Source organism: Chlorella variabilis (genome assembly GCF_000147415.1).
Source record: "Chlorella variabilis unplaced genomic scaffold CHLNCscaffold_33, whole genome shotgun sequence".
In the NCBI taxonomy this organism is placed as follows: Eukaryota; Viridiplantae; Chlorophyta; class Trebouxiophyceae; order Chlorellales; family Chlorellaceae; genus Chlorella; species Chlorella variabilis.
In genome coordinates, this window is record NW_005435055.1 from 281326 (window position 1) to 294237 (window position 12912).

The 12912-nt window shown below is 68.5% G+C and overlaps 5 protein-coding genes across 5 annotated transcripts; 3 read left to right on the top strand and 2 right to left on the bottom strand.

The window, feature by feature from the left end:
• Positions 1-39: 39 nt before the first annotated feature.
• Positions 40-2244, bottom strand: CHLNCDRAFT_141365 (hypothetical protein; the record flags this gene model as incomplete). The annotated part of the gene is made up of 6 exons (XM_005843234.1): positions 40-285; positions 499-1145; positions 1242-1300; positions 1413-1589; positions 1754-1843; positions 1997-2244. The coding sequence occupies 6 exons, from the start codon at positions 2242-2244 to the stop codon at positions 40-42; spliced, it is 1467 nt and encodes a 488-aa protein (XP_005843296.1).
• A 208-nt stretch (positions 2245-2452) lies between these two features.
• CHLNCDRAFT_141366 (hypothetical protein) lies at positions 2453-3841 on the top strand (the record flags this gene model as incomplete). The annotated part of the gene is made up of 4 exons (XM_005843189.1): positions 2453-2712; positions 2798-2964; positions 3086-3179; positions 3367-3841. 4 exons carry the CDS (start codon positions 2453-2455, stop codon positions 3839-3841), a joined length of 996 nt encoding a protein of 331 aa, XP_005843251.1.
• A 552-nt stretch (positions 3842-4393) lies between these two features.
• Positions 4394-6267, top strand: CHLNCDRAFT_141367 (hypothetical protein; the record flags this gene model as incomplete). The annotated part of the gene is made up of 7 exons (XM_005843190.1): positions 4394-4421; positions 4545-4696; positions 4903-5064; positions 5304-5387; positions 5568-5660; positions 5806-5967; positions 6136-6267. The coding sequence occupies 7 exons, from the start codon at positions 4394-4396 to the stop codon at positions 6265-6267; spliced, it is 813 nt and encodes a 270-aa protein (XP_005843252.1).
• A 136-nt stretch (positions 6268-6403) lies between these two features.
• On the bottom strand, positions 6404-9030 carry CHLNCDRAFT_59317 (hypothetical protein). Its single transcript, XM_005843235.1, has 9 exons — positions 8954-9030; positions 8515-8651; positions 8349-8357; positions 7927-8129; positions 7747-7812; positions 7387-7543; positions 7044-7154; positions 6853-6888; positions 6404-6690 (listed from the first exon to the last, which is right to left on the bottom strand). The coding sequence occupies exons 2-9, from the start codon at positions 8531-8533 to the stop codon at positions 6668-6670; spliced, it is 624 nt and encodes a 207-aa protein (XP_005843297.1). The 5' UTR covers positions 8534-8651; positions 8954-9030; the 3' UTR covers positions 6404-6667.
• A 132-nt stretch (positions 9031-9162) lies between these two features.
• Positions 9163-11993, top strand: CHLNCDRAFT_59824 (hypothetical protein). Its single transcript, XM_005843191.1, has 10 exons — positions 9163-9218; positions 9395-9580; positions 9734-9841; positions 10077-10242; positions 10455-10582; positions 10733-10814; positions 10936-11037; positions 11204-11306; positions 11508-11625; positions 11806-11993. Exons 1-10 carry the CDS (start codon positions 9210-9212, stop codon positions 11851-11853), a joined length of 1050 nt encoding a protein of 349 aa, XP_005843253.1. The 5' UTR covers positions 9163-9209; the 3' UTR covers positions 11854-11993.
• The last annotated feature ends 919 nt before the right edge of the window (positions 11994-12912 follow it).

Genomic DNA, 12912 nt, shown 5'->3' on the forward strand with positions numbered 1-12912 from the left:
ATTGGAGACGCGCCGCACCCGCACATCAGCCTGGGGCCGCTACCGCCGCGGCCACGCGTGCGGCGGCTCCAGCAGTGCGCGCCGCCGCCGCCGCCGCTCGGGCCGCGCCGCGGCGCCGCTGCCAACTGCATCCGCTGCCACTGTGTTGAGCAGCATTTGCAGGGCGGCGTCATACACCTCTGGCGAGGAGTGCACCCCGTCAGTGCTGCACTCCTCTCCGCACTGCTGCGTCAGCGGGAACAGGTCCAGCAGGGAGAAGCTGCCCGCAGGATCCAGCACCCCCGCCTGCACAGCAGGTACGGGCAGCCACGGGAGGCGCTTCGGTGGCGCACACACATCAGGCAGGCGGCGCGCATGTGGACCCCCGTGGCTGCACCGCTGCAAGGGCCGGCAGCAGCCGGACGGCCGCCACTCCAAGTGAATCCCTACGCTCCCCAAGCCCCGCCACCCACCCCACCTTACAGCCCACAAGGCCCATCCATCCAAGCAGCGCCCCACCTTCTCTATAGCTGCATTGTAAGCATCCACGTTGGCTGGCGTCATGCTCTGCCGCTTGTCCTGGGTGCGCATGCGGTTGGGGAAGGTCTCGGTGGAGCTGGTCAGCACCAGGCGGGGCGCCGTGCCGGCCGCGCCGCCCGCGGCGGCCGCCACCTCGTCCGCAGCGCGCCGGTAGCCCTCTGCCGCCGCATTCAGCAGGCCCAGCTCGGTTTGGAAGTCAGCAGGCGAGGTGACGTGCAGCAGGTGCCAGAGGGTGGCGCTGAGCAGCACCACCGAGGGCTGGCGCCGCCCCTTGGCCAGCTGGGAGGCGGCAGCGGCGGAAGGCTCCTGGAGCAGCCCGCGCCGCCGCCGTGTGGAGTCCTCCTGATGCCGGTCCTGCTGCTGCTGCTCGGCAGCTGCCGCGGCCGCCGCCCGCGCCTCTGCCCCCGCCTCGCCTGCCGCTGCCGCCCCCTCGCCCGCCTGCCGCTCCTCCCCAGCCTCGGCTCCACCCGCTGCTGCTGCCCCGCGCTGCGCCGCCGCCGCGGGCGCCAGCCGCCGCTGCAGCACGCCTGTGAGGTTGCTGGGGTAGGGTGCCCAGTAGAACTCCAGCTCGATGCCTCCCTCCAGCTGGTGCTGGAAGTCGGCATGCCCCACCACAATGCCCTGGGCTGCAGGCAGGCGGGGTCAAGCCGCGGGCATGCAGGCTTGTGGTGACAGGAGAGGAGGCGTGGCACGCGGTAGGAGCAGACGCGGCTCCCCAGCACCAGTGCCGGCAGCAGCGGGGGTCGCGTCGCCGCCTGTTGCATGCAGGGCGTGCGCTGCGCTGGCGGGCGGCGCAGGGCGCAGCGCCCGTGGCCCCGGCCCGGGCCGCGCGCCTGGCGCCAGCTGGCGCCAGCTTGCCTGGATCTCCCAGCAGCCGCAGCAGCGCCGCATACAGGTTTCTGGCGATTGAGTCGCCGGCAAACACCAGCCGCTGGCCTGCCAGCCGCTGGCGAGCGTCGGCGGGGGCCAGGCGCCGGGCGCCGCAGGCCTTCGCCTCCTGCGAGAAGCGCCAGTGGCGCCTGGGCGTGTCGGCGCACGTCGCAAACTCGAGCTGCGTGGCGTCGGTGCACCTGCAGGCAGGCGGCAAGGTCAGGGACACGGCGGGAGGCTCAGGGATGGCATGCCGGCCGTGTGCCGCTGCTTGCACACCGCATGAGCGGCAGCCACACAAACCAAACTGTCTCCGCAAGGGGTCCAGGCGCCCCCTGCGCACTGCACGGAGCCCTGGCCGCACCTGACGCTCCGGCAGTCATCTGTCCAGCTGCCCTGCACCAGCGCCTGGCCGCAGCCATCCCTCTTGAACAGGAAGAAGTTGGCGGCGCGCCTGCAGGCAGGCCAGGCTGGTGGCGCTGGGTGCGCAGGGGGGCGGCTCGGCATGCGCCACGTCCAGGCCAGGCGGCATGCATGCTGGCCGCCGAACCCCGCCCTGGTAGGCACCAATCACCCCTGAAAGCCAGGAGACTCCACAGTAGCGGACCTGTTGATGGGGGGGCTGATCAGGAAGAGGGGGCGGGGCGAGACGGCCGCCGCCAGCAGCAGCGCCCACACCGTCAGTACCCCAGCCGCCAGCACCACCAGGCGGCGCCTGTCGGCTGCAGCGTCGTCGCCACGCGGCTGCCCCGCAGCAGGGGGCGGTGCGGAGGCGGCAGGCATGGGCGTAGGGCTGGGGGTGGTGCCGTTGCGCTTGTTGGGGGTGTGTCGTCTAGCAGGGGTGCCCAGAGACATCACTCTGGCCAAAGAGCCCATCCAGACCGCATGGCAGCCCGGTTTCGTCCCCAAACGCGCCTGTTCTGCCCCGCCAACTGTCCCCCAGCAGTACAGTCGCTGGAAGCCTGTACTTCGGATGCCTAAAAGAGCCCGGGCTCCCACGAAGGCGATCGGGCGCATCGCCGCGATCACCCAGGGCCAGCAGCCAGCGCCCTCGTCAGCTGCCATGTCTCGTCGGGGCACAAGGAGGCACCAGCAGGCCTCCTCAGACAGCGGCAGCGACTCTGATGGGGCGCAGAGGGCAGTCGCCGAAGCCCTGTACCTCTCCCTGCAGCTGGCGGCGGGCCTGCGGCGCCCCGCCGACTTTGCGGTGGCGGCGCTCGAGCTGGCTGCCATAGTGCGGCACCTGTATGCCGAGCGGTGCAGCAAGCCGGTGCAGGCGCTGATATTGCAGGACGTGGCGCTGGCGATAGACACCTGCGATGCGTGAGTGTGGGCAGGCTGGAGCGGGCGCCACCACAGCCGCCGCCACGCTGACCCCGCCCACCTCGCCCTCTGCCAGTGTCTGCAGGCGGCTGCAAAGCCGGGCAGCGCTGGCTTCGCTGATGGAGGCTGCGGAGCGTCACCTGCCACAGGCCAAGCGCAAGGATCTGGCGCGGCGGTACAAGAGAAGCAGCATGCAGCTACGCAGGCGTGAGCGCCGCGGGCCGCAGGGCAGCAGCGCTGCGGCGGCGGGAGGTGAGCCAGCGGCTGTGCCTGGCGAGGACCCGCCTGCCAGTGCTGTCTCTGCCAACCCTTCAAACTGCAGGGTCCTGAGCGTTCATCCACGCATCTGCTGCCCGGCCGGGCTGCCGTGCAGGGGCCGGGAGCGGCGACGAGAGCGACGGCCCCGACGAGCAGCAGCCAGCCACCTTTGAACACCTGCCACTTGATGTGATGGCTCATGTTCTGCGGTGCGCTGCTCCGCCGCCCCTGCCTCAGTTGATGGCGGTGGTGGAATGCCTGCAGACGACAGCAACAGCGCAGGTTTCCAAGGGCGCCACCTCTGCCTTGCTGTCCACTAGCTGCTGCTGTGGCAAGGAGCCATGCGGCACGGCAGCTGCCGACACAGTCCTGCTTGCTGCACGCACTGTACTGCAGGTATCTGGATCCAATCACACTGGCCCGAGCCGCCTGCGTCAGCCGAGAGTGGAGGGACGCAGCCTGCGCCGACGCTCTGTGGCAGCCGCACTGCGCCTGCATCCTCGGGGCGGCCAGAAGCCCGACCGCAGCGGGGCCGGTAGCAGGTAGCACCGGCGCGCCTGGCGTCAGCAGCAGCAGCTGCCGCCAGCTGTTTGCTGCGGCGGCCGGGCAGCATCCGCAGCGGCTGCTGCGCTGGCGCACCAACCGTGTGGTGCTGGTTGGCGGCAGGCTGGGCTGGCTGGCAGAAGGACGGCGGCCGCAAGGCAGCCAGTGTCGCCACGTCAGCACCGCCGCTGTTCTCGCCTTCCTCAAGTCGGGCGGCAGGAGGGTGGGCCATGCACCCACCAGCGGCAGCAGCGGGGAGGACAGCGGGAGTGGCGGCGAGGCGAAGGCCGACCTGAGCAGCCGGCTCAAGTTTTGGCAGCTGGGGTGATGAGTGTGGGTCTGTCCAAGGACGGTGTAACAAGGTTGGTACCAGCTTGTCGGCTGGATTGGAGCGCAGGGCTCAAGAGCGGTTGGCAAGCAGGGGAAGGCAGCGTTTGAGAAAGAAAGGACAAAAAGAAAGCATGGATGGATGGATGGATGGATGGATTGTGCGCAAGGCATTGCCTTTGTGCTCCTGCTTGTGTGCCCACCCATGGCGCTGGCAAAGAGCGCGCAGGACAGAGCAGCAGGCATGAAGGGCAAGCGGCAGCGGGCGGGCGGGTTGGACCGCAAATTGGTTTTTTGCCTGGCCCTTGCTGCTGCCCTGCTGCTGCTCTGTCGCAACAAGCCTGCATCGCTCGAGGCAGAGCGGCTGCACACAGCTGCAGCGCATGCGCAGCGCCAGAGCTGCTACCCGCCCCAGCACACAAATTTCTCGGCATACACAACAGACCAGCTCGATTACAAGGCGTTTTTCAACAGCACGAGAGCGCTAGAGCTGGTTGCCCAATCCGCCGGCCCTGGCTGCATCTGGCCGGGCGACGGCGGCAACGCGGAGGGCATGCGTATCCCGCCGCTCTTGCACCACGGTGCGTTCCTGCTCGGCAGCGCTCAGCTTCTGCTGTGGTCCTTCCCCGTTGCTGCGCTTCCTGCTCCCACCTCTCCAGCTGGGCTTATGCACCCCAGCGCTCTGTGTACCCTCCCTCCTGCAGTCCACCTGCCCACCTTTGACCACCTGCTGGAGCGGGCCAGCGGCCCCGAGGCCACCTTCCACCTCGAGTGGGCACTGTCCTGCCAGAAGGCCTACCCCGACTTCCTGCACCTGTACTGGGACTATGAAGCCGCGCGGAAGCTGGTGGAAATGGTACGGCTGGCCATGTGCTCACGAGTCTCTGAGACGATACGCCCGCCAGTGCCCCTGCCCCAACTCGGGCCCCCGAGCCGCATGTGGCGTGCGCCCACCTACTGGGCTGGCCAGTCACAAAGCCATCACCTGTCTGCACCTCTTGAGTCTCCAAGCCGTGCACCGCTCTTTGCCTGCCCTGCGCCCCCTCCTGCCGCCTGCCGCAGCACTACCCCGCCTTCCTGCCGGTGTGGCAGGACCTGCCCTGGGACATGCACAAGGCGGACGCCATCCGTTACCTCATCATGCACCGCTTTGGCGGCGTCTACATGGATGCTGACGTGGCCTGCTACCGTCCCGCACAGGACATGCTGGCAGGCTATGATGTGGTGATGCAGGCGAGCCCGGGGCAGGGGTTGGGTTGGCCATGTCGGGGCACGTTTTGGGCCTGCTGTGGCAGGGTCTGGCGTGGCAAGCCTGTGGCAGCAGCAGGGCCTGCCGCGCCGGCCTGAGGCCACGACAGCCTGCGGCGGTGTCCATTCTGCGGCGCAGCAGTGTGCCTGCACAGGCGGATCAAGCTGCCTGGCGCACCCATTGCGTGTGCGCCTGCGGCCCCACGTCGGCGCAGGGTACCGCCGACCCGGAGTATCTGGCCAGCGCGGTACTGGCCAGCGCCCCCGGCCACCCGCTGTGGACCCACGTTGTGGAGCTGGTGAGCGGCGCCTGCCGGTCCCCGCCACGCCTGCCCCCTCCATGGCCCAGCTGCTGCTTGGCCCCTAGCTAAGCCATGCCTGCCTGCCTACCGGGCCTGGCCTGCACCTCTGCCTGCCCGCCCTCCCAACCCAGCCACCTGCCCTGCTGCCGCCCCTCGTTTGTTGGTGCCGCGCCGCAGCTGGAGAAGCGGTACCACGGGTTTACGGGGCAGGAGCGGGCAGGGCACGTGCTGGACCTGACCGGCCCCTTCATGCTGCGGGACGCCCTCAAGGTTGGGACTCGCTTCATGCTGCATGAAGAAATCACGATATTGGCTGCTCTCTCCTGGCCTGCTGCGACAGCAGCCGGCTACGCCTGTTGGTGCAGTGCGCACCTGCAACACGCCAGGGCCCCCAGCCCCGCCTGCCTGCGTGCAGGAGTACCTGTTTGGCAGCGATGCGGAAGAGTTTAATGGGCGGGTGTCCGGGGGAGTGCACGAGGCACCCATACCTGCAGCCGGCAGCGGGCAGCCGCACAGCCTGATACGCATCCACGAGCTGGGCACCTTCTTCACGCCCTGCTTCTGGTATGACGAGCAGGTGAGGTGCTGCGGCTGGGAGGCCTTAGGCCGTTGCGATGGGCAGAGGCAGAGCCTGCAGTGGCGGCGGCACCGCCAGAGGCTGGCAATGCAGTGCATCCAGAGGCCAGCAGCGCAGCGCCGACCCCGCTGGTGCGGCTGCCGCGCATCGTTTGATCCCCGCCTGCAGTGCCACAAGCGCATGGCCAGGATGCAGCGGCTGGGCACGGTGCCCGTCCATCTGGCGGGGTACCACCTGTACCGCGGCAGCTGGTGGGGTAACACGGGCAATGCAGCCTCCTCCGACGGCATTGCCGAGTGACCGGGGGAGCATGCCGTGCGGTACTGGAGCAGCCAGCAGCGACAGATCAAAAATAGGGGAAATCAAAACTAGGCGGAAAGAGACCGGAGCAGCATAAACAACCGTAAGAACGCTCCGTTCAATTGAGTTTGCGGATGAGGGGATGTCTGCATTACACAGCTGTTATGATAAACGCGGCGATGCGTAAGTCATTGGGAGGATGAGCAGGGAGGGTCAGCGCAGGGGGGGAGCAAGGAGCAAAGGGAGGCGGCATCGGCAGGCGGATGCTGCCCAGTGGTTCAGAATGGGTCCAACTGCCGGCGGGTGGCTGGTGGCATCCGCATCCGCTGTGGCGAAACGCAGGGTGCCGTGAACGCGACCAGGCCGGCCCACAAGCCTCGAGGTGAGGCGGGGCCTTCCATCACATCCGGGGCGGCGGCATGCCTGCAAGCAGATGGGGCATGTCCAGACGCAGCGCCGCTTCAGGAGCTGGGGAAGGCTGCTGCATTCGCGACGTCCGTGCAGGAGCGGCGGCAGAGCTGAGGGCAAGCTGGCATGCCGGCTACCTCCCACTGCAGACTGGCAACGCTCCCCACCAATGCCCACCTTGCTGCATCATGCCGGGGCCTCCTGGACCCATGCCTGCGGGGAGAGCGCACAAAGCAACAGAGTTTGCCGCCAGTCAACTGCCGACACAGCGCATGCCCTTTCAGGAAAAGTCAGTGCTGCTCCAACCGCAACTCCGCCCCGAGCTGCCGGGAAGGACGGGTGGCAGCCAGGCTGCCCAGGCCGCCCACCTGGCCCGCCCTGCGGCGGCATGCCCTGCTGCGGCGGCATGCCATGCGGCGGCCCCATGCCGTGCGGCGGGCCCATGCCCGGGCGCGGCGGCCCCATGTAGGGCGGCATGCCTGCAGTGCACAGGGCAAAGCGTGTTCAGGTGATGGGTGGCTTGAAAGGGCGGCCCGGCAGGGCAGCACGCACGCGGCTGGCGGCAGCTCAAGCAGCAGTGGAGCAGGCAGGCGAGCCGACGCCCGCCGAGCCCCCAGCGCGGCAGCGGGCCGGCTGGGAGGACTGCCCGTGCCGCTGGCTGCCCACGCTGCCTGCCTGCCTGCCTGCCTGCCGCCGCAGCGCAGCACACACCTGGGGCTCCCGGATGCATCATGCCGTGCGGCGGGCCCATTCCGGGCCGGGGCGGGCCGCCCATGTACGGCGGCGGTCCCCCCATGAAGCCCGGCCTCGGCGGGCCGCCCATGAACGGCGGCGGCCCTCCCATGAACCCCGGGCCCGGCGGCATCATCTGCAGGCAGGCAGGCGGGCAGGCAGCGCGGCGTGGGCACCATGGGCGGCAGCCGGTTGCGAGGGCGCCGTGGAGGCACGCGCGGCGGGACCGGCAGGCAGCAGCCCAGGACGCGATCAGAGGCAGTGTTGTGAGGTGTAGCTTCACGTGCTTCAAAAGGCCGAAAGTGCGGAACACGGTACGGTACGGTGCGGTGCGCTCACCCCGCGGCCCCGCTGGAACTCCGCAATCTGCTGCTCAATCGCGTCCTGCGCCCCGGCATCCTCAAACTGCGGCGGGCGGGGGCGGCGGCGGCAGCCAGGAGACGTTCAGGCAAACAAGTATCTCGGCCCGCCCGTCTGGAGGACGCCCCAGCACGCCCCACCCATCTGCCGCTGGCCCACCCCACCCGGGCCAACTGCACTGGCCTGCACGCTGAGCACCAGCACCACCCCCACTGCCCATCGACTGCGGCCGCCGCCGCTGCCGCATGTGTGCGTCTGGTAGGTGCTTGCCTGCAGGTAGTAGGCTTTGACGTTGGACTTGTGCTTGTAGCCCGAGTTGTGCTGCTTGCGCACGGCGGGGGAGTCGTGCGTGAGGAAGGAGTCTGTGGCAGGGGAGGTGGCAGGGCGGAGGCTGAGGGGTGTGTGGTGTGCGGCACCATCATGGCTGCGCTGCAGCGCTGGCAACTGACTGTCTGACTAGTGTGCAGGTGGGGTGCGGGCAGCTGGCATGCGGCGGCGTGGGCCCTGCCGGTCCCACGCCTGGCGTGGCTGCCTGCTGCTGTATGCTGTGGTAGGTCCCAGCGTGGCGCCGCCACACTCACCGCAGTAGTCTGCAGGCACGGGGGCAGTGGTGGGGGTGGGGGTGGGGGGGGCAGCGAGTGAGGGGTGCTCACCGGAGGGGCAGGGGTTTCACCGTCACATCTGCTGCCGAGCGCAAGGATGCAACCCCTCAGCACCCTTCAAGGGATGCTCCATCCCCTGACTCACCGCAATAGAAGCGAACCATCCTGCTCTATTTCAGGCGATCAGGCCCGACAGCGCTACAGACGCCCTCCCCGCGCCTGCCGCCAAGGGACACCACGCGTGGCTGGCAAACTGTGGCTGCCAGTGCGATACAGGCGAGCCTGCAGGTACAAGCAAACCAGGTAGTACGGTGCACTTCAATGGGCGCAGGCGAAGCAGCAGACAGCGCACAACGAGGAGGCGGGAGCGGCGGAACTGGGCTGCAGTCGGCCCGCTGCCGTGTGCAGTGCCGCATTTCCAGTAGCGCGCGCATGTCCAGCCACAAAATGGCAGGGCAGCGTGCAAGCTTGCCAGCGTGCAGGAAGCAAGCGATGGGCGAAAGCGCCACCCGGCGCTGTCCCTGACTTTCTCCAAAGCGATGTCAGCTGCTCTTGCGGCGCAGAGGTGCCAGAGCTTCACTCACCCCTGTGACGCGATGGTCGGCTCCAGTCCACTTTGCCGTGGGCTTCTGACCCAGTGCGAGCGATTCAGCAGGTGCAGGGACGGCGGATCAGCGGCTGCCGGCGTGCGAGGAGGCCTCTGGAGTCCTGCAGTACACGTGGGAGGAAACACGTACCTGCAGAAGGCTCCGCCATCCCGCGAACTGTCGGGGATCTTGCCCAAAGTGATCAGTGCAGAAGCCGAGCTCATCGGACCAGCCTTGGATAAGCACTCGACTCATGTCGGAGGTGAATCGTGTGTCTTTGGCAGCGGTTTGCCGGCCTGGATGCACAGGAAACCTGGAGCGCGGGCTGAGGGACGCAATGCGCCCGTTACAGCCATGGGGGCGGCACCCCAATGCCTGGCAGCAGCTGCGGTTTGCCGCCGACAACCCTCCTCTCCGCCTTGTCGCGGCCTTCTGCAGGAGGAGGGCCGCACCTATAAGGCGCTGCTGTGCGAGCGGCTGGGCGACCCTCAGGAGCAGCTGGGGAGGCCGCACAGCGCGCTGCGGGTGGCCCGCCTGCCCGCGCCGCCGCTCACCCACCCCAACTCGGTCCGCATCCGGGTCGCCGCCGCAGCCCTCAACTTTGCAGACGCCCTGCAGCTGCAGGCAAGCTGGGGGCGACCGCTTTGGCACCCTCATGCAGTTGCTGGGGACCCATTGTGGAGGGGCACCTATGCTGCGCTCTCATGGCCACCGTTTGATGCATCGAGTGCTTGCAACGGTGTGCTCCTCACCTGCCGTACCGCCTCCTGCCCGCAGGGGCAGTACCAGGAGAAGCCCAAGCTGCCCTTTGTGCCGGGCAGCGAGTGCAGCGGCACGGTGGTGGAGGTCGGCAGGGATGTGCGCACGCTGAAAGTGGGGGACAAGGTGGGGAGGCGGCACACAGAGGCACACCCACCCCAGCCCGCTGCCACCGCCACAAACGCTCTCCCACCTGACACTCGGCGCATGCGCGCACACACACGCAGCCGCCACCAGCGTCTCGATGCACACACACCAGACCAACTGCCCGCCTGCTCAAACAAGCAGCATGCTGACCGCAACGGCTCCCCCTGCTCCCTGTTCACCCGGTGCTTCTGCCTGCTCCCGCCTCTCCTTGCAGGTGTGCGCGGTGACGCAGGGCGGGGCGTTTGGGGAGGAGGCGGTAGCCAGGGAGAACCTGGTGGTGAAGCTGCCGCCCAACTGCGACGTGGAAGCTGCGGCAGGGCTGCCGGTGGCGTACGGTACCGCCTACCTGGCGCTGCGGGACCGCGCAGACCTGCGGCCAGGCAAGCGGGGCGGGGCTGCGGGGAGGGCAGTGACGGAGAGGGAAGAAGAGGGCAGGGCAAGGGCAGCAGCCAGGATGGGGCCCAGTATCGTTTGGCCATTCTGCCAGCAGCTGATGGCCTTGCACAGCTTGTCCATCCAGCGCCGGCACGTTTGGGGGGGTGTCCGCGAGCGCTTGACGAGCCTGGCCTTGCCTGCCCGACGGCTGCCGCAGGCCAGACGATCCTGGTGCTGGGCGCGGCGGGCGGCGTGGGGCTGGCGGCGGTGCAGCTGGCCAAGTGCATGGGGGCGCGGGTGATTGCGGTGGCGCGGGGCTTCAACAAGATGCAGGCACTGAGGGAGGTGGGCACGGCCAGCCTGAACTGACTGGCTGGCTGGAGGGTGCAACCTGGCTGGATGCGACGTTGTGTGTGGCATGCAGAGGGCAGCCTGAAGGCCTGGGGGCAACTGGTAAGGGTGGCAGAGCATGGGACATGGTCTGGCTGCGTGCAGGCGGGGGTGGACGAGGTGATTGACATGCAGCACCACAAGCCGGAGCAGCTCAAGGGGCTGCTGCGCCACAGCGCGCCGCAAGGTGGGCCTGGCCACGGGCCGCCTGGGTTGCGGCGCCCGTGCCGCGCCTGCAGATACCGCTGCTGCTGCTGCTGCCGCCGCTCATTGTGCCCTGCCATGCCATGCTGCGCCACCCCCTGCAGGCGTGGATGTTGTGTTTGACCCCGTGGGCGGCGCGCTGCTGAGCGAGTCGCTCAAGTGTGTGCGCTGGGGGGCCCGAATCCTGATCATCGGCTTCGCCTCAGGTGCGGGTGCAGGGCTGTGGCTTGGCTGGACGGGAGCAGTCGGTTGGCCCCGATCCCTTGACATTCCCCTTGCTGCTCCCCTGAGCTTGCTGTGCGCCCTACAGCAGCAACAGTAGAATCATGCTGCCGACTCTGCGCCTGCTGTGTTTGGGCGCGCCGCGCGCAGGCTCCATCCCCAAGCTGCCCGCCAACATCCTGCTGGTGAAGAACCTAGCGGTACACGGCATCTACTGGGGCAGCTACCAGCAGCACAACCCGCGCGTGTTCAGGTGGGGGCGCCGGGGCGAGGTGGGGAGTTCCCACACAGGGTGGGGAGGGTGGCGGGTGCAGCTGCTTCCTGCGTTCGCCCCATCCGTGGGCCTCCTCACGTCACCTCCCCCCAGACCCGACCCGCTCTCACCCTCCATGCTTCTCTCTCCTAATGCCTGCCTCCTCACCACCTCCCTGCCTCCTCGCCTCCCGCCCCGCAGGAAGAGCCTGGAGGAGGTGGCGCGCCTGTTTGGCAGCGGCGAGGTGGCGGTGTCGGTCAGCCACCGCTTCTCCTTGGAGCAGGCGCCAGAGGCCTTCTCCATCATGCTCAACCGCCAGGTGCGGGCTGGGGCTTTGCTGGTGCAGGCGAGGTCGGAGAGTGTGTGCAGCGTGCGTGTCGGCCGCGCTCAGGTGTCCAAAGGGCAGGCAGGCAGGCAGGCACTTGGTGGGCAGCAATCGAGCTGGCACACCACCTGCACATGCTGCTGCTGTGCCGCTGCCCGCGTGCCTCCCGCGCAGGTGATTGGCAAGATCCTGCTGCTGCCCCAGCCGCGGTCGATGCTCTGAGCCGGAGCCGGTTCCACCCCTCTTCTTCAGCCCCCCTCGATTGATAGATCATAGCTAGCTTCTCTCAAACAGTTCACATTTGATTGTGTACGCACAGTGTTATTTTGATGGCCTCATGACGTTGTAAAGATAGGAAGGACGCAAGAAAGATGCACAACAGAAGCCGGGAGGTGGTTGAGCGGAGGTAGTTTGAGCACGAGGGTCAAGCAAAGAAGGAGGGGCGTCTGTCGGTCATGTGTGGTCCTGGTTGAAGTGCTGAAAAAATGGGGAGTGTTGGCAGTGCGTGGAACAGGGCGGGCAAGGGTGGAGGAGACGAGCGGGGCTTGCGGCGGCGGTGGCTGCTGCTGCACTGCACATGGCAGCTGCCAGCGTGGTGGATAGCGTGCAGCACCCGCTAGGGAATGCGGCTGCGAGGGCAGGGCAGGAAGGCTGCCGATGCTGCGGGATGGCTTCGAAGAGCGATATGCGGGGGTGGCTCTGGCGGGGGCTGGGCGGGGGCTGTTTAGCAGCGGAATGAGGCGCGGTTGGCGGGGGATGCAGCCTGGCCACGGCGCAGGCCAGGCCGAGCACAGAGGAGACAGGAAAAGTATGTGCAGCGCAGCTACCGCACATACACTCGCACCGCGGAGCGGGCGGCGGCCTCCCACTGCTTCCCCTCGCCCCCTCCGCCGCGCGCCTCGCCGTTTGCCTGCGGCCCCGGCTGCGCCTCCGCGCCCTCCTCCTCCTTCGGCTGCAGCTGCTGCTGCTGCTGCTGCTGCTGCTGCTGCTGCTGCTGCTGCTGCTGGCCGCCCGCAAACTCCAGCGCCTGCTTGTCGGCGGTGACAAACACCACCGTGGCGGTCTCGCTGGTGCACGCCACCCCGTCATCTCGGAACGCGTGGCTGACCGCCGCCGCCAGGCTGGCCCGGCTGGCCAGCGCCTCCACAGCCAGCCACACGCCATGCTGCAGGCCGGCGTAGAAGCACTTGACGTGGGTGCGCGGCTGCCCGGCGACCGCCGCCGCGGCGGCCGCCCTGGCGCGCGCCTCGTCGGCGGCGGTGGCGTGCTGCGGGCGGCGGC

Coding starts and splice junctions, on each gene's coding strand:
- CHLNCDRAFT_59824 (XM_005843191.1), top strand. Junction 9,842..10,076: donor CGCTGAAAGTGGGGGACAAG/GTGGGGAGGCGG, acceptor CTCTCCTTGCAG/GTGTGCGCGGTGACGCAGGG. Junction 10,583..10,732: donor AGATGCAGGCACTGAGGGAG/GTGGGCACGGCC, acceptor GGCTGCGTGCAG/GCGGGGGTGGACGAGGTGAT.
- CHLNCDRAFT_59317 (XM_005843235.1), bottom strand. Junction 7,813..7,926: donor GTGCAGTTGGCCCGGGTGGG/GTGGGCCAGCGG, acceptor CGCCCGCCGCAG/TTTGAGGATGCCGGGGCGCA. Junction 7,544..7,746: donor AGTTCCAGCGGGGCCGCGGG/GTGAGCGCACCG, acceptor GCCTGCCTGCAG/ATGATGCCGCCGGGCCCGGG.